Source organism: Schistocerca americana, chromosome 4 (genome assembly GCF_021461395.2).
Source record: "Schistocerca americana isolate TAMUIC-IGC-003095 chromosome 4, iqSchAmer2.1, whole genome shotgun sequence".
NCBI lineage: Eukaryota > Metazoa > Arthropoda > Insecta > Orthoptera > Acrididae > Schistocerca > Schistocerca americana.
In genome coordinates this window covers 724153232-724175961 of record NC_060122.1, presented here as the reverse complement: position 1 = coordinate 724175961, position 22730 = coordinate 724153232, and the positions used below count along the sequence as shown (strand labels likewise).

General features: G+C 44.8%; 1 protein-coding gene across 4 annotated transcripts in view; it reads left to right on the top strand.

The window, feature by feature from the left end:
* LOC124612733 (cell growth regulator with RING finger domain protein 1-like) overlaps positions 1-22730 on the top strand; it is a 365374-nt gene that overhangs the window by 273432 nt on the left and 69212 nt on the right. The window contains exon 1 of one of the 4 annotated variants that reach the window (XM_047141109.1): positions 12983-13016. The exons of the other annotated variants lie outside the window; for them this stretch is intronic. Coding sequence (XP_046997065.1) covers positions 12998-13016 — 19 coding nt within the window. The 5' untranslated portion in view covers positions 12983-12997. Of the gene's footprint in view, positions 1-12982; positions 13017-22730 lie in introns of those variants that run through there. 4 annotated transcript variants of the gene reach the window in all.

Sequence of the window (22730 nt, the reverse complement as noted above, 5' to 3'; positions counted from 1 at the left end):
AGCTGAAAAACGGAGGACTATTGTTGATGTTTTTACGATGCGTCCCCCATGTTGTTCCAGGTAAGTAATTTCCGGAGAATACTATTCCTTGCTGATAACCCCTTTGCAGTGTTCAAGCAGCGTGTTCTGTAGGTGAGAGCTCGGTCACGAGTTCTTCGTAGATATTTGGGAGTGAAACAGCATGTCTGTTTTTGAGGTGAAAGGCACATACTACTTTCCGCTGCGTTCGATTTCAGCTGGTTCTCTCAATATCATGCCTAGAATTTGTAAGAACATGGCAGAGCCTCTCTTCGGCATCTTCAAAAGTTGTCTGTTGAGCTGTAAGGGCGACATTGCCTGCATAAATAAAGCTCTTTCTTGCTTGTGGGCAGAGCTGACCATTAATATAGATGCAAAAAAAGAATCGGATAGACTTAAGATTCAAGACTTTGATGATAGCCTTGATGAGGCACTTCGGTACAGTTCTGAGGTAGCTCAATACCTTGCTTCTGAGCGCTTCCCGTGTTGTGCCACTGTGAGTGACAAGTACTGAAAGCCCTAATAACAAACCCAGAGTCTTTATTAAAGTTGAGGATATACTATTGTGTTATCTTTTTAATGGTAGGGGTGTAAACATGTTGTAAAGTATTAGGAGTCAACAGACGTGGTCGAAACACACTGTTTTGTGGAAATAAAAGATTCTGAGATACTATTTTTACGTTCTTGCGCCTGGCACACGTAATATCTTTATTTACAATTCATACATGGGGAACGCACAATTGCCGTTACTGTAATGTCATAAAAGTAACATTCGGGAAATTCCATCGCTGTAGCCGGCCCCGAGCGCGAGGCTGCAACTACAGCAAATTCCGCCTCCAACACCGTTAACGAGACAGAGAAAAGAGACTACCAAGAAGATCGAGACAGAAATGTGGCCGTATGAAAGGAGCAGGTACGAAGATCCGTCTTAGAAACGCCAGCGTGATGGACCTGTAAAAAGTTGGACATTTCGGACTCTCCCCGTGTGCTTTCGAAAATTTCTTTTGCTCTTCGCTTAGGAATTGTCGCTTAACATGACGGGAGTCTCACATATGCAGCTGGGAGCGGCACACCCAGTGTTGCAAAGCGTTGCAGTTAGTCACGCCTACCAAAAGTGCGACCTGGAACATATGTGTTGGACAAGTATGCTTTGTCTCCATGCAAATCTAAACGGCTGTATGTTAACTATCGGTATTTTACGTAAGCGAAAATGGAAAACAAAGTTCCCAAGCAGAGCGATGAGCGGTGGCATTACTTTGCAAACGACTGTCATTAATCATCGGCCGAGAACACACACACACACACACACACACACACACAGTCAGTCCTGAGCGGAGAAGGCAGACTTGTAAGCCTTCACCTCTGCTGCCACCGCTAAATCTCCTCCACATGGTGCCATCTATGTTGTCGTTGAGAAGGTCTCTGTAACGATCGTTACTGCGGCGGAAAACGCGACCCGTCGTTCTTTAGGGTGCCCTGAGCGACAGTCAGTCCCTTGGTGGTTGCCGAAAGTAGCTGAGGCAATTAAAGAGGGTCGGCGAGCTCTACAGCGACATGAGCGGCACCGTTCCCTTGAGCATCTCCTTTAAGCGGCTCCGTGCCCGCGTTCGCCAGCTTATAAGACGACGGAAACAGGAGTGTTGGGAGAGGTATATGTCGCCCATTTGGTGCCAAAGATCACCTTCCCAAGTCTGGACGTAGATTAGACGTCTTTTTGGGTACCAGACCCCAACAGGTGTCCCTGGCATTAACATCAATGGCGTGCTATGTACCGACGCTAACGCGATTGCCGAGCACTTTGCTGAGCACTATGCTCGAGCCTCTGCGTCGGAGAACTCCCCCCCCCCCCCCCCCCCCCCAGCCTTTCGCACCCTCAAATTGAGGATAGAAAGGAAAGTCCTCTCGTTCACTACCGTCCACAGTGAACCCAATAACGCCCCATTTACAGAGTGGAAGCTCCTCAGAGCCCTTGCACATTGCCCCGACACAGCTCCTGGGCCGGATCCGATACACAGTCAGATGATTAAACGTCTATCGTCTGACTACAAGCGACATCTCCTCGTCATCTTCAGCCGGATCTGGTGCGATGACGTCTTTCCATCACAGTGGCTGCAGAGCACCATCATTCTGGTGCTCAAACCCGGTCAAAGCCCGCTTGATGTGGATAGCTACTGGCCCATCAGCCTCACCAACTTTCTTTGTAAGCTGCTCGAACGTATGGTGTGTTGGCAGTTGGGTCGTGTCCTGGAGTCATGTGGTCTACTGGCTCCATGTCAGGGCGGCATCCGCCAGGGTCACTCTACTGATAATCTTGTGTCCCTCGAGTCTGCCACCCGGACAGCCTTTCCCAGACGTCAACATCTGGTTACCGTCTTTTTTGACATACATAAACCATATGACATGACCTGGCGACATCATATCCTTGCCACATTGTATGAGTAGGGTCTCCAGGGTCCGCTCCCGATTTTTATCCAAAACTTCCTGTCGCTCCATGCTTTCCATGTCCAAATTGGTGGCTCCCATAGTTACCTCTGTATTCAGGGGCATTCCACAGGGCTCCATATTGACTCTCTCTATTTTTAGTGGCTATTAACGGTCTAGCAGCAGCTGTAGGGCCATCGGTCTCTCCTTCTCTGTATGCAGATGACTTCTGCATTTCGTACTGCTCCTCCAGTACTGGTGTTGCTGAGCGGCGCCTACAGGGAGCCATTCACAAGGCGCGGCCACGGGCTCTAGCCCACAGCTTTCGGTTTTCAGCCGCGAAGTCGTGTGCCGTGCATTTCTACCGGCATCACATTGTTAATCCAGAACCTGAACTTTACGTTAATGACGATCCACTCACTGTAGTGGAGACGTATCGATTCTTAGGACTGGTCTTTGATGCCCGATTGAGTTGGCTACCTCACTTTCGTCAGCTTAAGCGGAAGTGCTGGCAGCACCTCAATGCCCTCCGCTGCCTGAGGAACACCAACTGGGGTGCAGATCGCTCTACGCTGCTGCAGTTCTACAGAGCCCTTATTCAATCTTTCCTTGATTATGGGAGTTTGGTTTACGGTTCGGCGGCGCCCTCAGCGTTGCGTTTACTCGACCCAGTGCACCACTGTGGCCTAGTGACCCGAGCTTTCAGAACAGGTCTGGTGACCAGCATCCTGGTGTAGGCTGGAGTCCCTCCATTGAAGGTTCAGCGTGCACAACTGCTCGCCAGTTATGTTTCACACATTCGTAGTTCTCCTCCGCATCCGAATTACCGCTCTCTTTTCTCAACCATGGCGGTTCATCTCCCGTATCGGTGGCCCAGGTCAGAGCTTAAGATTTCAGTTTGCGTCTGGTCCCTTCTGTCTGAATGGAGTCCTTCCCTTTACCACCTCTCCTCGAAGTCCATTCATGTACACCTCCATGGTGTACATCTAGGCCGCAGATTCTTCTGGAACTTTCACATTGAGGACTCCGTTAACCCTGCGGCTCTGTTATCACTTCCTCTCGATTTTCGACATGTACCAGGGCTATGAAGCTGTTTACACCGACGTCTCGATGGCTGATGGTCACGTTGTCTTTGCGTATGTTCATGGAGGAAATATTGAACAGCACTCCTCGCCAGATGGCTGCAGTGTTTTCACTGCAGAGCTGGCGGCCATATCTCTCGCTCTTGAGCACATCCGCTCATGCCCTGGCTAGTCATTTCTCCTTTGCACTGACTCCTTGAGCAGCCTACAAGCTATTTACTAGTGCTACCCTCGCCATCCTTTGGTAGCGTCTAATAAGGAGTCCATCTATGCCCTGGAATGGTCCGGTCGTTCAGTGGTGTTTGTGTGGACCCTAGGATACATCAGAATCCCAGGCAACGAACTTGCCGAGAGGGTGGCCAAACAGGCTACACGGAAACCGCTTCTGGAGATGGGAAACTCTGAAACTGAGCTGCGTTCTGTCGTACGCCGCAGGGTTTTTCGGCTTTGGGAGATGGAATGGCATAACAGTACGCACAACAAACTGCGTGTAATTAAGGGGACTATGAATGTATGGAAGTCTTCCATGCGGTCCTCTCACAGGGAATCAGTTGTCCTCTGCCGTCTCCGCATTGGCGATACGTGGATAGCAAATGGTTACCTCCTCCGTCGCGAGGATCCACGTCGGTGATGCTATGGCTCCCAAATGACTGTCGTCCACCTCTTGCTGGACTAACCCACTTTAGCCGCTCTGCGGTGGACTTTTAAATTTCCCAGCACCCTACCTTCGGTGTTGGGCGACAAGGCCTCAACAGCAGCTTTAGTTTTACGTTTTATTCGTGATGGTGGGCTTTATCACTTGATCTGAGTTTTAGCACATGTCCTTTGTCCCTCTGTATCCTCCACCCTAGTGCTTTTAGGGTGGAGGTTTTAATGTGCTGCAGAGTGGCTGGCTTCTCCTTTTTGATTCTCTTGGCCAGCCAGCCATGGTAATCTGCCTTCTTGTTTCGATCTCTTCTACATGTTTCTTGCGCCACTCTGTGGTTTTCTTGACCGATTTTGTCCATTTTAGTGCTTGTTGCCCTTCTGTCATTCTTGTGGTTTTCTCCTTTCTTCCAGCTGTGCTTTGTATGTCTCGATTATTTTACTCCCACCCTTGCGGAATTATTTTAATCGGTACGAGGGACCGATGACCTAGCGGACTGGTACCTTCTCCCTCTTTTAAACAAACCAACCAACCAACCAGATGAAAAGAGCTTTGGCTGAATGTCGGATTGGTTGCTCTGGTCAACAGACACTCTCGTACAAAGGGTTGCGAACGGCAAGGAGCACGGTATTGTTGAAAATAGTTTTCAGGGTCACCTTCTAATTAAAGAGCCATTCTGCAACATATGCGATAAGCCACCGCTGTTACGGTAGCTTCAGCGAAAATAAAAGTGCACTTCACACCGGAATGTATCGCAGAAAACATTAAATTATCTTGGTGATACTGCACAGATTCATGAGGATGCTCTGACCCCTAGATACGAGCATTATGGGTACTTACGTTCCCACTTAAATGAAGTGTTTCCTTATCACTGAACACCACACGATCAAGAAAATTATCTTCCCGCTGCAACACTTCACTTGCAAAGTTACAACGCGCACCATAGTCATCTGGGTTTGAAGCATGTACCAACTGTAATCGGTATGGACATAAGTTTTCTTAGTCTTCCTTACTGTCGTCTTTGGCAACTGAAGTTAAAGACATGCCTTCCGAACATTCTTCTTAGGAGTACGAAGGTAAAATGCTCTAACATGGTAAACACCCTCTTCACTTTCCATTGTCCCGTGTTTTCGCATTTGCGCACACTTCCGGTCGTTTCGAACTGACTGTACCATCGGCGAATATTTTAGCCACGTGGAATATCACAATTAAATTAAACGAAACGCACGCTGAACTGAAATATCAGATGCACTCTTAGCAAACTACAGAACTCTAGTCGCTTCACGCTGAGGAGTCGTCATTTTGCGTATGTGGTGTTAGAGGGGAAAACAACAAAGTAATACTCGCACATGCGCTTATCTACAATTAAGCGTCAAAGAAACTGGTATAGGCATGCGCATTCAAATAGAGAGATGTTGAAAGAGAGAGAATACGGCGCTGCGCGGTGAGCAACTCCTATACAAGACAGCAAGTGTCTGGAGCAGTTGTTAGATAGGTTACTGCTGCTACAATGGCAGGTTATCAATATTTGAGATTAAACATGGTGTTACAGGCGGCACACGAGCGATGAGACACAGCATCTCCGAGGTAGCGATGAAGTGGAGATTTTCCCGTATGACCATTTCACGAGTGTGCCTTGAATTTCAGGAATCCGATAAAACATCAAATTTCCCACATCGCTGCATTCGGGAAAAGATCCTACAAGAACGGTACTAACGATGACTGAAGAGAATTGTTCAACGTGACATAAGTGCAACCCTTCCACAAACTGCTGCAGATTTCAGTGCTGGACCATCAACAAGTGTCAGCGTGCAATCCATCCGACGGAACATCATCAATATGGGCTTTCTGAGCCGAAGGCCCATTTGTGTACCCTTGATGACTGCACGACACAAAGCTTTGCGCCTCGCTTGGGCCCGTCAACACCGACATTGGACTGTTGATAACTGGGAACATGTTGCCTGGTCGGATGAGTCACGTTTCAGCTTGTATCGATCGGATGGACGTGTACGGGTATGGAGAGAACCTCGGCAATCCATGGACCCTGCATGTCAGCAGGGGACTGTTCAAGCTGCTGGAGGCTCTGTAATTGTGTGGGGGCGTGTGCAGCTGGAGTGATGAGGAAACCGTGATACGCCTAGATACGACTCTGACAAGTGACACGTACGTAAGCATCCTTTCTCATCACCTGCATCCATCCATCCATTCATCCAGTCATGTCCACTGTGAATTCCGACAGACGTAAGCAATGTCAGCAGGACAATGCGACACCTCACACATCCAATGTTGCAACAGAGTGGCTCCAGGAACAGTCTTCTGAGTTCAAACACTTCCTCTGGCCACCAAACACCCCAGACATCTACATTATTTAGCATATCCGGGATGCATTGTAACTCGCTGTTCAGAAGACATGTCCACCTCATCGTACTCTTATTGATTTATGGACAGTCCTGCAGGATTCACGGTGTCAGTTCCCTCCAGCACTACTTCACACATTAATAGAGTCCATGCCATGCCACGTCATGTTGCGGCACTTCTGCGTGCTCTCGGGGGCCCTACACGGTATTAGGCAGGTGTACCAGTTTCTTTGGCTCTTCAGTGTACCGGTACAACTGTTTGAGTTACTGTTTGTGACCTTGAATCAATACTCTACAACGCTAACAGTTGATACTATTAAAATTTATAACTGGGTCATCCTTCTAAGTACACCCTGTACTGTAAATATGGTGATACTAATAGCGACGATGCGGCAGGCGCATCGCAGTGGTGTTCGCGTATTGTAATTCTCTACAGCACTACTGTGATGACGACACAAAACTATAGCGCCAATCGCCTTTTGCTCCTGGGTTATTGATCCTTTTTAATATTATCTAATTTTTAGACTGCGGGCTGTTGAATCTGTTTGACGCGGGGTGTCGCTTGTTTAATGCTGGAACTGGTTTCACCGGCTTCTTCAGCATAGGTATGTCACAAGTCTATGACGCTTCTAGGCTTAGAGGAAACCGAAAATTTTATCTCTGCTTAGGTTCCAGTTAATAAGAGCGACAGTTTCGCTACCACAATCGATGTTGACTGTCTCTTTAACTCTGCCGTGTACAAGAAACTCAAATAGTCTGTGACTAGCGGCAAATTGTTCTACGATACTTAACTTACTCGTATCCGTAGCAGAGGAAGCAAAGCACGCAAATGCAGAGATTACTAGTTCGAATCCAGATGGTTGAACTTCACATCACGAGCGTTTCGACGTATAGGGAGTAGCGTTGGTGACGTGTCTCTTCTGACCGCCCAGTTGAGCACCGGTCACTTCAGTTACACAGCGAAGTCTTTCACTCTGAGCATACGTGACACTGGTGATGGGGTCACAGGACAAGCTCGACGGACTCCTCAGTGAGATTCGAAAGTAGGAGACTGTTTGCTGCCCACGGTTTCACCCACTCGTGTTCTTTCATTTGGACAGTCATCCACGAAAAGACAAACACAGCACAATAAACACTATACTACACTACATTTCCCTTCACAGTACTCCTCCACTGAAGACACACACTTGACATACTGGCCTCAGCGAAGGAGGGGCATCATATTCTTACAGTACGTCCCATAGACACTCTTTTAAAGGAGGTCACAAACATCGAGGACTGCACTCAAACTTCAGGCTAAAAATCTTCTTAAATTATTTGCATACCATGTTGCAGTTTAAAGAAACTGAACATTTTTAGAAAGGCTTTCAAAAAAACCTTAATCATCACTATTTTATCCTTCATTTGTAAATGGTCTGTAGAGAACCGGGTCATGCTATTCCTCCTCGTGGCCAATCAGGCGAGTAGAACCAATTTTAATCTGTACCTGACTAGGATATTCCCCCGTGACACATGGGTTCATTCCCCATCGCTGTGGCGAACGTCTCTTATAGTTTCACAGGAGAGCCGTCTCCGATTTATTGCCCGACATAATCAAAATAACGATGAGCTGAATGGTTAGAGTTTAGTGTTGTATGATGCATCTGATCTTGTCCCTAAGTTACGGGGTAGATCATCCGGTCACACTATCCTGGCTTATTATTACAGTCTGTATTGTGTTATGTTTATGGTATTTTAATAATACGTTTAAAACAGACCCTCTTAATCTTTTGGGGAAACTTTAGGCCTGAATTTAAATGTGAAAGCAAATTTAAGTGCACGTAGGAAGGAGAAGATTCTATTTAGACGTGGTTTTTATGCTGAAAACGGACGAATTTTAAATCTTTTATCGACATTCCTGTCTGATTATCTCAGGAATGATGATGACGAAGGTTTTTCGTTAGATTCTCTCGACACTGGCGTCATTAGAAGAGCGCTATATGCGAACACTAGTTTAGCGCCCGCTGCTTCGCTCGCGCAGACTGTATGGTCTGCGAACACCTTTTTTGTTTTTGTTTAATAGAATTTGTATGTTTCGCCCGTTACTCATGTGTAAATCTAGTCTGCGCAAACTAAGTTGCAGACAGGATATTAAAATTTATAAAGCAATACTTCCTATAAGATTTACATATTTTTAAAAACTGAATTGAATTTATATATTCTTATACATATTGTTTATGTGCAAATCAATAATCTAGAAACAGCGTACCTGGTCATCTCAAACAATATTCCTGTACGTGTAATCGCACTTAAACGTGGTATATACAGGGTGTTTAACAATTCATGTTACACACCTCTAGAGGCTGTAAAGGGGACTTAGTGGATAAAGTGTTACATATGAACCCATACGGAAACATCATCCAATGATATTACCAGGCGTCAAACATATTCGCTGATGCCTGTAAACGCGTCCGCGCGCGCGCGCGTGTGCGTGTGTGTGTGTAAAGGGATTCCGTGATGATGTTGCAAACTTTCTAGGATGATAAATGTGTCAATTTGAGGTTCAGGGTCCCTGTACCGGAAAAGAAACTAGCCGAAAGTTAGAAGCGAAAACCGTTCTGGTACCACTGGCAGTGGAATACATGTACCGGTACTGTTGTTTCTAAGACTGTAGGGTATGCAACTTTCCGAGGTGGTAGTATGGACCAAAACAAGAAAAAAATGTCCAGTAAACATGGGCTCTACAGCGCTACCTTAAGCGCTTTGAGGACTCCTCCAATAGAGAAGATGGAAAAAGTGCTGAAAACTCGTCAGGCATGCAGTTTAGAGCCCATGTTTACTGAATATTTTTTCTTGTTTTGATCCATACTACCACCTCGGAAAGTTGTATGCCCCACGTTCGTAGCAACAAAAGTACCTGTACATGTATTCCACTGTCAGAGATATCTGAATGACTTTCGCTTTTAACTTTAGACTAGTTCGTTTCCGAACCAGTGACCCTTATCTCAAATTTATATATTTATCCGTCTGCATCATCCTTACGTCTGTAACACCATCACGGAATCTCCCTGTACACACATACATTTACAGGCGCCGGCGCCTATGATCTTGACGCTCTCTACCGTCGTTGGCCGACTTTCCTGGACATGGGTTCCTTTGTAAAACTTGATCTACTAAGTTCGCTCTAGAAGTGTACAACATTAATTGTGAAACACCCTGTAGTTTGTCATCAGTAATGGTTAATTTGCATAGTAATTAGGTCTATAACAAAACAGTTTTATAAATATATAACAGACGCACTGAAAAATTAATGTACTTAAGATCCGTTCCTTTTTCTATGAAATTCTGACAAAGGCACCCTCTAAACCTTTCACGCTAATTAAGAGCGTAGAAGCACGGTCTTTCCCGAATATACTTCCGACAAAAAAAACGATTCCGTAAGCTGGAGTCGGAGGTTTTTGTTAATCCTATTATCCCTGGTGATAATTCTGTAGAAGCTTTCATCCCATAATACATATTTCTTCATTTATAACCGAGAAGTCAAGTATCATTTTTCATAGATTTTGCTTTAAACGTGTTTTGATATAACTAAATACTTCCATTAAAGTTTTCGTCCCCTATTTCACCCTCTTAGGGATGAATTTCCAAAAACACTGATACATGTTTTTCATTCTTATTAGAGGAGTCAAATACCATGTTTCATAGATGTACCTTTCAAAATCTTATAGTAGTTCCTTGATAACTACGTTTTTCAAAAACAAATTCACCCACCATTTCACTCAGTTAAGCTTTAAATTTCCAAAACAGTTATAAAAGTATTTTGTTCTATGTCTGACCGAGGAACCAAATAATAAGTTTCGCAGTTTTAGCTTCAAAATTGCCTTAATAGCGACATAGACATTTCACACTCTTAGGAGCGGAATTTCAAAAAATCCCTTCTTAAACGATGTCTACAGTATAAGATACACACGCTCTGGAAGTTTCCGTCCTCAGCGGTTTCGGCTGTGCGATGATGAGTCAGTCAGTCAGAACATTTTCTGGCTGACTGAGGGATAGAGGGAGATATCTGCAAATCCAATGTTACTACAAAAGATACTCCTGCAAACTCAAAGTGTGTGACTTAAGGGAAAAAATCACATTTCTAACTGTGCGAAATGAGATTTTAAAATATTTCCTCGCTTTTATTTTTACATTTTTTTTTGGACGATTTTGGCTACTAAATGGCTCTGATCAGTATGAGACTTAACATCTGAGGTCATCCATGCCCGAGGCAGGATTCGAACCTGCGACCGTAGCGGTCGCGCGGTTCCAGACTGAAGCGCCTAGAACTGCTCAGTCACACCGGCCGGCTGGCTACTAAAGCTTAGTGTTTGTACTTCTAGAGTGTGTTGAAAGGATGAAGTGCTGCGTACTACAGAGGAATAAATTATACGATTAAACGCGAATAGAACAGACTTTACATTTTAGTATGAACAGTACAGTGAACGAAAACGTTTTTGAGTTAAACAATCGGGACGACTTTGTTCGAAGAGTTTAAGTGACGTGACATTTTAATAGGAATGTTCAATATTTTTATGTAATTAGTGTATTAAAAATACGTCTAGACTTCAGTTTAAAGAACATCACTCGCAATATCGTTCAGCGGTTGCAGAACTGTATAGTTCCCTAAGTGCAAGGGAACGATGATTACCGTTAAGTAACTGACTAAATGCGTTATGTAACAATGTTTTGAGACCCCGTTAAGGTAAGCGCCCTCAGGCTAGTCCCACGTCGTTTGTGTGTGTGTGTGTGTGTGTGCGTGTGTGTGTGTGTGTGTGTGTGTGTGTGTGTGTTTGCGCAGAGTACTTTCGCCATGTTATGGCCTGTTACAGCCACCCATACTTTCCCTCTGCAGTAATCGCTAAGCTGCGTCACATTTGCAGATAGTGTTTGCAGGTACCTGCCCGTACTCAGACTAAAGTTTTCGAATCCCTTCGTGTCAGCTGTCAGCTGTAGCAGGTGCGGTTCCAGGGGGGGTGGGGGGGGGGGGACGGCGTTATGGGGGTAATGACATCCCATCCCCACCTCCCAAAAACATTTACTAAAAGCATTTCTGTTTTTACAGATGTCAATTACAAAGTTTCTGACCTAATTTCCGGAAAAAGTAGCTTGAAAACAGTCTAGAATTTGCAATGAATTCTAGAAATTACAAGCTATTTGTAACATGGGAGAATTTTCCGTTGCTCATTCCACGTGGGTGCGATTGCAGCCCGACAGCTTGGAAAGAACATTTCAGCCTGGCAAGGACGACCAAAAGAGCTGTCAACAATAATAAACTGGACACCGTTCGCGAGTCCACAGGTACATTCAGTATACCACAGGAAGGTGAGTACACCAAAACAGAAATCCTCCTCTATCAAGGAGTAAACAACAGAAATACTGATTTTCCCGAACGTAAGCGAAAATAGCTGAAAGAACCGGAATTTCTCTCCATTTACACACAGCAGACCTGTGTTAGCAATCGTAGTGCTAAGTGCGATACTAATAACGGCGAGGTTACAATTTTATAGTCTGTAAATTACAGTGTGTAAATTCGTCGACGCGTTTCAGTGTTTCGATAACCATATGCATTGCCGATGTTTTATGGAATCGTGGATGACGCATTCCACGTACTTCCAGTGTGATTTGTCGTGTATGCAGTCGGTTCAGTGTTGGCAATTTATCTGCTAATATCACTAGTGCGGAAAGCGAGCTACAGTTGGATATGAGTAAACATGAAATTACTGGAGTCACAGAGGATCGTTATTGTCACATATTTACAGCGCAATTTTTCCGCTTCGATTTTATAAGTTATTTGGCGGCTGCCATTATTGATATTTGTTTTTGTCTTGTTATTATTTGTAATGCCATGTGACGTAAAAGACAAATCTAATCCTTATACGGCTATTTTAGCTGAAGAATTGTCCATTGTGAATCTTTCACAGTTTTCCGTTGTAATACAAAACATCCACGAATGAAACGAGTTCGTAAACTTCTAAGAATGATAAAACTGCAATCAGAAAAGCTTTAGTGATTCAGGAAACTAGATTCCTTTATAGGCTGAACTGTTCATGTTAATTCGATATGTGGTGCAAGTTTCTCCAGCAAGGTAAGTTTAATGGGCGCGTCTAGAGGAAATGAAGGTATAGAAAAAGAACGTTTCGAGTAAGAATCGTCGTAATGTATTCTGGTATTCTCCGACAAACACACCAGGCCGAAGTTTATGCAGTTTCTAACAAAGTATTCAGAATGTTCTTTCAGTGCTGTTAAAAAACGAAAGAAATAGTCCCTGTAGCAACTTAGCTGCCAAGAAGCGAAACATAATCACTGTAAATTCTGTTATCGGTGGCAGCGTGAATGAAATTATACCGACTCTGAATACTTACTATGAAGTATGTTTCTTTAGCGACAATCATCTTTTGTGTTTTGAAATTACATTTTCTTGTTCACAGGTACGTGTTCCAGCTTCAGTCTTGATGGCAGTAACTCAGCTTGGTGAGTCAGCAAACCACAGACGTAAATTAAGACTCAAAGAAGATATCTCTACTGTTATTTTCTCCTTAGTACCTTGCACGGTGCTGCGAGATTCCCCACTATGTTTCGTTAAGAGATATTTCGAAACGAAGGTCTTTTAAATGATGATATCGGTATGGTTGTCGAAACATGTAGTGGACAATATAAAATAAAATCTGTTGTCGGCAAACGATACTAAGTCTGATTTAGATCAGGTGCAGTTCTGACAGCAGTCTACAATGGAGAAAACAGTTATGCAGTTCTACTTTTTCATTGAAGAGGAGATGTTTTATTGGCAAAGTAACTTTTCTACCTTGACTAGTTGTCTCTAGTATGTACTGAATGATCCCGGAAACGTTACTGTTACAGGAAGAACTATGAAAATTCCACTGGCAATAACATACTAAGACAGTTGTGGTCGCGCTCAGATTTCTTCGACGGAATGACGGCTCCTTTTCAATTGAAATTTCATTTTGGGGATGACACAGCCGACATATTTATGGAAATGGTATAGTTCGATTTTTGGACCATCAGAGTTACACTTTAGGACTGCAAATCGAAATACTTCATCTCTTGTCCAGCAACGAAAGTCATAAAATATCATATGTATCGATGAGTTGCTGCTGCTTTTCCGTCTGTTTGCTACAAGCAGATTCCTTGTACCATTAAGTCTGTCACGTCAAAATTCACAGTATATTGGACATGATGTAATGAAAACAGCAAAATAAAAATGAGCGTGCACTCAAAAAAGACGCTCCTCGGCGATAAGTTGAGATACGCATTAAGAAGAAGGCGCCCAGCGTGGTAGGTAGTACAGAAACTCGTTAGAGCTTAATATTCTACTTTCGAGGAAATCTGGAGAACACTCCATCTTCGAAGAAACACTTTCATTAATATTCAAGCTCTAACAAATTGTAGTAAATTCTTTCTGTGTGTTGGGATATGTTGGGCAGAAGTCTCCAACAGGATCCGCCAACTCAACTGCCTCATTTAGAAGCTGAAGTATTAAAGAGTGTTCGTATAATTAGAAATAATAGCCGTTGATTAAGGACTCGTATTACGGTGGACATCCGCCTATTGATCAGCAACTATGTAAAATGCAAAGTACCAGACCCGGGGTTGTTAAGCGATTTCTGGACGAACTTGCGGAGACGAAGTGACTACCCCGTCCACCTGTTCAGACGTAAGAAGGCTACCTTAGCTCCTCCGTTTGTTGCGTAACTGAATCGTATTGTTGGCTGGCGGTCTTTTCTTTTGATAACCGACTTACCTACCTCACTGTACCAGCCTTTGCCTATTTGTCTAGCAGTCAAACCGTCCTGCTTTTGAATACAAATTTAAGTATGGCGGTGCACAACGTTTTTGTACAACTTAACCAGCAATGTTGTCGATTTCAAGACAGAGGTAGGGGAGACAAAGTGAGCGCCTTGGGCTAAAAACAGCTGATATGGTGCATCAGCCGACATGAATATCGTTCCAGCGTTCTGGTTTCATGCCACCCTCAGTCTCATCCTACATACTGATATTTCAATTCCTCGTACTTAATTCACCCACTGTCCTCAAATTATTTATTTTTCTTTGTCCGCCCCACTTCTGCATCCACCTCTTCCTGAAAGCCTTATCACAAACACCATTAACCAGTACTTTATCTGTCCTCTTTTTCCTGGCCTTTGTCATGAATCTTCACGGGGTGGCGATATTAATCGTTTGATTAGGCTACATTAGTGATAGTGTCAGAATGCCCTTCCTGTCACCACCCCCTTCTACCCCAGAACGAAACTTGTTTACCTCACCTGTCTGCGTCTAGTGATACCCCAGATGTTTACGAATTAACTGAAGCGGGCTTGGGTACCAACCCGGTATTCACGTAGGGGGATATTTGGAAACCGTCTAAAAACCATATTCAGGATGGCAAAGACAGCGGTCCTCGGCGTTAAACCGCCGGGCGGATTCGATCCAGGACCGGCAAGTCTCCCTGAATCCCGGAATTAGCGTGCTAAAGCCACTGTCCGGGCAGGTCGTTATCTGCCCACTTAATTCGTAATATCCTCTTGTACAGTCACATTTTAGATGTTCCCTGTTCGTTCTGTCAATTTATTTTTTCAGTTGTTTAGGGCGTTGTACTAAAAGCGTGCAGTTTAACATATACTTCAGCATTAAAAAATGGCTCTGAGCACTATGGGACTTAACATCTGAGGTCATCAGTCCCCTAGAACTTAGAACTACTTAAACTTAACTAACCTAAGGACATCACACACATCCATGCCCGAGGCAGGATTCGAACCTGCGACCGTAGCGGTCGCGCGGTTCCAGACTCAAGCACCTAGAACCGCTCGGCCACTTCGGCCGGCTCTTCAGCATTATGTCAATATTTGGTAGTATTGAAGATCTATTTGTTGGAGACGTCTCGTTTATTTCTTCCCGACAGCTTCTGATTCCTTATTTGCTTCGCTGATCTTGTGTGCGCTTGTTCCCGAACTATGGAACGTTCTTTAACGTCTACTGTGTTTGCTCAGTTTCGGTATTCACCAATTTTCTCTCTCTCTCTCTCTCTCTCTCTCTCTCTCTCTCTCTCTCTCTCTCTCTCTCTCTCTCTCTCTCTCTCCCCCCCCCCTTTCCCTTCTACTAAAAGTATTGTTAACCGCTTTGGTCTTTGACTTTGACTTTCCTATCGTTACCTTCATTCTGAGCTAATTAACTGTGTCACAGTTCGAGTCAACAGTCCATTAGATGAAGTAAGCAGCTGTTGGCCTCCGTACTTCCTTTGTCGCTCCATTATTTGGAAAATCCAGTGTGATGTGGATCTTAAACAAGAAAGAAGTAGAGAGAGACTCATTAGAAATAAGCTTGTAATTTTCTACATTGTAATGGAACCAGGGTGAGAGTTTAACAATGAAATATGCGCGTATAGCCCGCACCAGATCTTTTTAGTATAAAGAAAGCAACTGCGGCGTTGAACAAGATTCCACGCACTTTCAACGGGATACACAGCCAAAGCAAATTTATATAACAGCAATAATCTCCAGCACTAGCTGTCGTTACCTGGATTAAAATGTCCTTTTCTTTTGTATTTTTCACTACTGCACAGTTTCGACTGTGTACTTATTTTTAAGTGGACGGTATAACACGTCACCTGAAACTTACCTCTGACCAGATGCTCTTCGCCCTGTACACCCTTACACCAGCAACTGGTATGTTACGTCACAGCTATTGAAGAAGGTGATACCTTCTTTACAATAAAGAAAGGGCAACCTACAGCATATTAAATATGTATGACCAAGTATGTATTTGAATGTAAATCCAAATATGTCAGATTGACGGATTATGCTACAGGCTTGGAGACGGCTACAAAGCCGAAAATGTGCAATAGTGAAAAATACAAAATAAAATGATATTGTAATCCCAAGTAACAACACTATCACGTGAGATAGTTATTTATATAGCTTCACTCAGTTAAAGGCTTCACGCTGTTAAGTGTGCGACCCAAATAGTACAGCAAGCTAGCGAGCATGCTGCCGCGATTGTAAGATTTCACAACGCTAATATGTAGTGCTGCCGATCGAATGCTGTGGGAACAACCTTATTTGGGTACTTCGAAATTTCATACGGCAGAATTTTGTTGAATCTGACAGTGTTATCTGTGCCGTGGATACACTATGGATCGGACGTGCTGCAATAGAGAACAGGTAACAAAGTTAAGCCAAAGTACAGCAGTTCTTGAAAAGTATCATGGACCTGGAAATTCAACACTAATGAGAATTTCCACTACGTCGATATGTATCAGTGAGGGAACGTACTCGGAAACCGAAGTACCCAGTAAACTGACCATGAGTACGAAATGCAGAGTTGTGACGTCCCCTGTCACCGGCACGCTACGTTCCTCGAACTCGGTGCGATCGGACCGCGAACCAGTTGCTGTGACAAGGAGAGCGACGTTCTGAACAAACCGCTTACGTGTTGGGCAATCCCGTATCATTCTCTATACGTTTCTAGTCACTAACGTATTGGGAAATTACACCGATGAGCCAAAACATTAAAACCACTGCCCAACGCGAAATGGAATGCCGCTAGTGGGAGGTGCGGGCAGGTAACATCGTAGGGAAAATATACCTAGTCATGAAAAAAAAAAAATTCATCCACCGTTGTTGACGTAGAGTAACTTTATTTATTGCAACTAAAGATCACAATCAGGTATATTATACGTTAAACTAACAGTATCGTGGCCGGCCGCTGTAGCCGAGCGGTTCTAAGCGCTTCAGTCCGGAACCGCGCTCCTGCTACGGTCGCAGGTTCGAATCCTGCCTCGGGCATGGATGTGTGTGATGTTCAAAGTCTAGGGGACTGATGACCTCAGATGTTAAGTACCATAGTGCTTAGAGCCTTGTAAACCATTTGAACAGTATCGGGTTTCCTTTATAATCTGTTCATATAAAAGATTTAACTGAATTAGCCTTTTGCAAAAAGTAAATAAAAATATTGTACAAGCTGGCTTTACACAGTGAGGAAAGAAGTATTCATACACTAAGAGAAATGTAAACACAGGAAGACTAACGAACCGCTTGCAGCAAGGAACAACTTCAGTGGCGATGTGTGCCTCATGCATGTTGGTTCTCATACGCGTTACGCGGTGAACGGCGTGCAACAGCAAAGTGGGCCGCAAAGGGGAGGAAACAACTGTAGAGGAAAGGCACATAATTATCTCCCAGTACAAAGAGGAAAAATTATTTTCGGAAATAGCTGGTACTATTGGAAGAAGCTGGGGCAACTGTGCAGCCCATAACATCGCGTTTTAAAGAAAGAAATGCTCTCATTAATAGCAAAAGAAGAGGTCGATCACAGAAACTAATGCAAAGAGAACGAAATACGCTACTAAGGATGATCGGAAAAGATCCTAAATTGACAGCTTCTGCATTGCCTGCGCATGTTAATGATCGGTTGTGGAGCAAATCACACCAAGGATTGTTCGCTGAATTTAAGTCGTGCAGGTTATGGAGATGGTGTACCTAGAAGGAAACCATACATCTGTAAGAACAACTACAAATGGAGACTTGAATTTGATCGAGTCCATATAAGCAAAAACACACGTTTCTGGAGCAAGGTACTGTTCACAGGTGAAAGTAAATTTAACATAGCCGGCCGGTGTGGTGGGGTTCTAGGCGCTTCAGTCTGGAACCGCGCGGCCGCTACGGTCGCAGGTTCGAATCCTGCCTCTGGCATGGATGTGTGGGATGTCCTTAGGTTAGTTAGGTTCAAGTAGTTCTAAGTTCTAGGGGGACTGATGACCTCAGAAGTTAAGCCCCATATTGCTCAGAGCCATTTCTAATCTGCAATTTTGTACACATGCTTCAGGTATGCTTCAGTAATGAATCTGTATTCGGAAGGAAGCAGCCAGTATGTTCGTCGCAGACCTGGAGAACAGTTCAAAGCTGTGTGTGTGTGTGTGTGTGTGTGTGTGTGTGTGTGTGTGTGTGTGCTTCACACGTTGCTACACACACACACACACACACACACACACACACACACACACACACACCTTCCGTTGTGGTCTGGAGTGTGCTGTCCGTGAAAGATCCTGGCAGATTACACATTAATGAAGGGATAATGAGGCAAGAACACCTATAAAAAATCTTTGAAAAGGAACTTTCCCCCAAATAAATGAGTTGTTTCCTAATAAATATGGCGTTTTCATGATAATGGGCCACCTTGCCACAAAGCCAAAAGTGCTACCACATACATGAAGAAGAAGAAGAAGAAGAGAAAAAAAACACAACTGGTAGTGTTGCCCTGGCCAGAGAATAGCCCTGATATGAACCCAATTGAAAATTCATGGGCTATTGTGAAACAGAAGACAAGGAAATTTACAATAACCACCAAACAAGATCTCATAGAGAAACTAGAGGAAATCTGGTACCATGACAGTGATATTAAAATGCCATGTGAAAGGTAATAAGAACTATGCTAAACAGGATAAAAATGTTAAGAACAAAGGCATGCATACAGAGTATTGAATGTACAAATATAATCTGTATGTGGTTGTAAATGAGTAATAAATGTAAAGTTTTGGAGAAAATGTCTTCAGTCTAATAATTTGAACACACATGTACACGAACAATGTGTACGAACACTTTTCTCCATGACAATTTGTAAGCGGAGGAGAGACGAATGGGAAATCATTTTAGAAAGATGCGGGCTGAGAGTGGGGAAATCCACTGAAACGTACGACTTCGCCAAGGGGCAGATTGTTAAGGACCGGCGCCTCGAAACGAGTATCTCGTAAACGGCGAAGCTGGTCGGCTGCTCGCGCGTCGCTATCGTGACCATCTATGGAAAACGCTTGGAGCTCGGTGAACCCACGAATAGGCGACAGGATGTTGGACTAGCACGCCTCATGACAGAACGTGAAGTGTCGAGGCTTGTATGCTGTGTAAAGCAGAACAAGCAGCGATCTTTGGCGGATATGAGTAGTCTAATATCTGGTGTAGTCACATGTTTCGCAGAAGGACGTTCAGCAAAAATTGCCGAGCATGGGGCTCCTCAGCCCCCTATGTGTTCCCATGGAGACCCAACGACATCATCCATTACGACTGCAATGGGCACGACATTACAGAGACTGGACCATGGATCAGTGGGAACTTGTAGCCTGATCAAATAATTCACGTTTCTTGTTACGCTAGGACAACGGTCGTGCCTGGATAGCAGTTATCCATGCAAACAAACACCGTCCGAGCAGGCCTTGGACGCCCAGTGGTACCGACCGGCCGCCGTGTCATCCTCAACCTTAGGCGTTACCGGATGTGGATGGGCATGTGGTCAGCACAGCGCTCTCCCAGCCCTTACCAATTTTCATGACCGGTGCCGCTACTTCTCAGTCTAGTAGCTCCTCACAAGGACTGAGTGCACCCCGCCAACACTCCGCAAACCCGGACGGTGACCCCCTAGCCATGCCCGACTGCGCTTAACTTCGGTGACCTGACGTGGATGGGGTAACACTGCCCAACCCTGTTTTACGATGTGTTCAGCAGTCCTCAGACTTGTATGGGGCCGAGCGTTATCGTGTTGCAGCAAAACATCTCCTGGGCTGCTGTGGCGCCGAAGTCGCCGGAAGAGCGTCGTGAGTTTCGTTAATGTGTTGACATATGCTTCTGAATTAATGGTACCGCGTCTTGGCATCACACCAAAGAGAATCACACCTGCCGGCCGAAGTGGCTGAGCAGTTCTAGGCGCTACAGTCTGGAACCGCGTGACCGCTACGGTCGCACGTTCGAATCCTGCCTCGGGAATGAATGTGTGTGGTGTCCTTAGGTTAGTTAGGTTTAAGTAGTTCTAAGTTCTAGGGGACTGATGACCACAGATGTTAAGTCCCATAGTGCTCAGAGCCATTTGAACCATTTTTTGAACTCACCCTCCGTGCCCAGCGACTAACTTGTACTTCTGTCGACAGCAGATGCTCCATAGACTTTGCACAAGCATTTGTGAACATTCCCCACAGATCCTTTCTCTGCAGTGAGAAATTCAACGACAGCACGTTGCTTGTAACGTACATGATCTACAGACGCCATTTTCAAACTGTCCTGCAGCTACGCTATCTGTCGGAAGTGACGGAAAGTTGCTGCGCTCACTCAGGAGACTTCAGATAATACATGCGTAATGTTTCGCATTCGTCGCATTGTATTCGGCTGAGAAGAGAAATACGGTGCATTACTTTCTGGGCAACAGTCGCAATTTTGAAATGAGTGAAGAGGTCAGTCATAGTGGTCGAGCAAGACTACCGCTACCTCAAGATGGATCGACCATCACTATCATCGCGTATCATTTGTGCTTTCGCAGAGCAGAAAACTCGGGTTGCAGTCGCTTGCCCTTCGAGAGGAAGGCGGTGTTTGTCTCGTTGCAAAGCTCCTCTTCCCCCCCCCCCCCCTTTTCCCCGGGCCGTCTTCGTTCGCTTACGCTCGCTACCGACTGCCACGTTAAAGTGTCCGCACTGCAGGACACGCTCCAGAAGTCCACGCTAGCAGCGTTCGGGGCCTGACGCCGGCTTTCGCCTTCAGCTCGTAGTCGGTGCGGCTCTGGTCAAGACAGCCAGGAAGCAGGCCTCCGTACCTGCTGTCCCACTTTCGCCGCCCGCCTCGGCTATCAGCGAGCTTCCCGAAACACGCGGGCGGCGGCCTCGGCAGCTGGACAGGAGTCGCTCGGTGCGCATTGCATAACGTGGGGACGTGTCAGCCCCGGGCGTTCTCCTGGCTGCCATCTGGAGTGACCCGCGCATGCTGCCGTTCGCTCGTATTCCTTGAGACGAGCTGTTTCACAACACCAAAGCCAGTATCCGTATTCACTCCTGACCGCAGCTTATGAAGGCCAAAAAGACATCGATCCGATGAGTACAAACACGTGGCCCATCGCACCAATTACTCTGTTCAGCAGATACTCCTTACAGATGTCATACTTACATGAAACAGTTGTTGGAAAAGGAAAAAGTTGGATGGGAAACTCGTGGCTTCCAGCGGCACAGGGCATTGTGGTAATGTATTGTGGTAATGTATTGTGGTAATGCAGTTGAAAATTGTGCCCGACCAGGACTCGAAACTGGATTTACGGCTTCTCCTGAGCGGTTGGATTAACCGCTTCGGCCATCCGGACACGGTCCCTGACTGACCCAAATTTCCAACTTACTGGGCGCTGCAATGCAGTGTCCCTCGTCCATTAACCCTCTACACTTCCGGTTTCCTTAGATAACGTAACTATCCGGCGAACGGTCCGGACACTTGGATGATTTCGTCCAGGATACCGAGCAACATACATAGCACACGCCCTTTGGGCATTTTGATCACAATAGCCATACATCAAAACGATGTTGACCTTTTCCGCTATTGGTGAACGGTCCATTTTAACTCGGGTTATGTATCACGAAGCAAACACCGTCCGCACTGGCGGAATGTTACGTGATACCAAGTACTTATACATTTGTGACTATTACAGCGCCATCTATCACAAAGCGAAAAAAGTGGTCCAAGTAAAACATTCATATTTCTTTACGTACTACATGAATATGTAATAAAAAATGGGGGTTCCTATTTAAAAAAAAACTGTTGATATCCGTTTGGCGTATGGCAGCGCTATCTAACGGGCCTACTATAGCGTCATCTGGTTTCCCCCTTCAAGCTAGAAAAGTTTTTTTCTTTGTAGTTTTTTCGTTTGACGCTTATTTCGTGAGATATTTGGCTCGGTCACGATCAATGGACCACCCCGTATACATTATTCTTTGCCCCTCTACGAAACCAAATAACTGTAGTTTCGAGAGCGAGTCTTAGCAGACAGTTCCGCTTAAAACAGTTTTCGACAGATAGACAGTAGCTTTGTTCTTTCCCAAGATAGTGTGGAAATTGACGGTGAGTAAAACTTCGAAAGGGGTATAAATGACAAGGAGGAAAATAAAAGCTATGAGGGTTTAAGGAGACGATGTAATCCTGACGGAAACGGCAAAAGACTGCACAGACACGTTGAACGGAATGCATAGCATCTTGAAAACCAGCTATAATATGAACATTATCAAAAGTAAAACAACGGTAATGGAATGTTGCCTAAGGCAGAAAATGTTGACTGAATAGGGTTAGAAGATGAAACTCTGAAACTATTAGACGAGGTTTTTTGCCGAATTAGTCGTATAACAGGGTGTATACGCGGTTAAGAAAAAAATCCCCG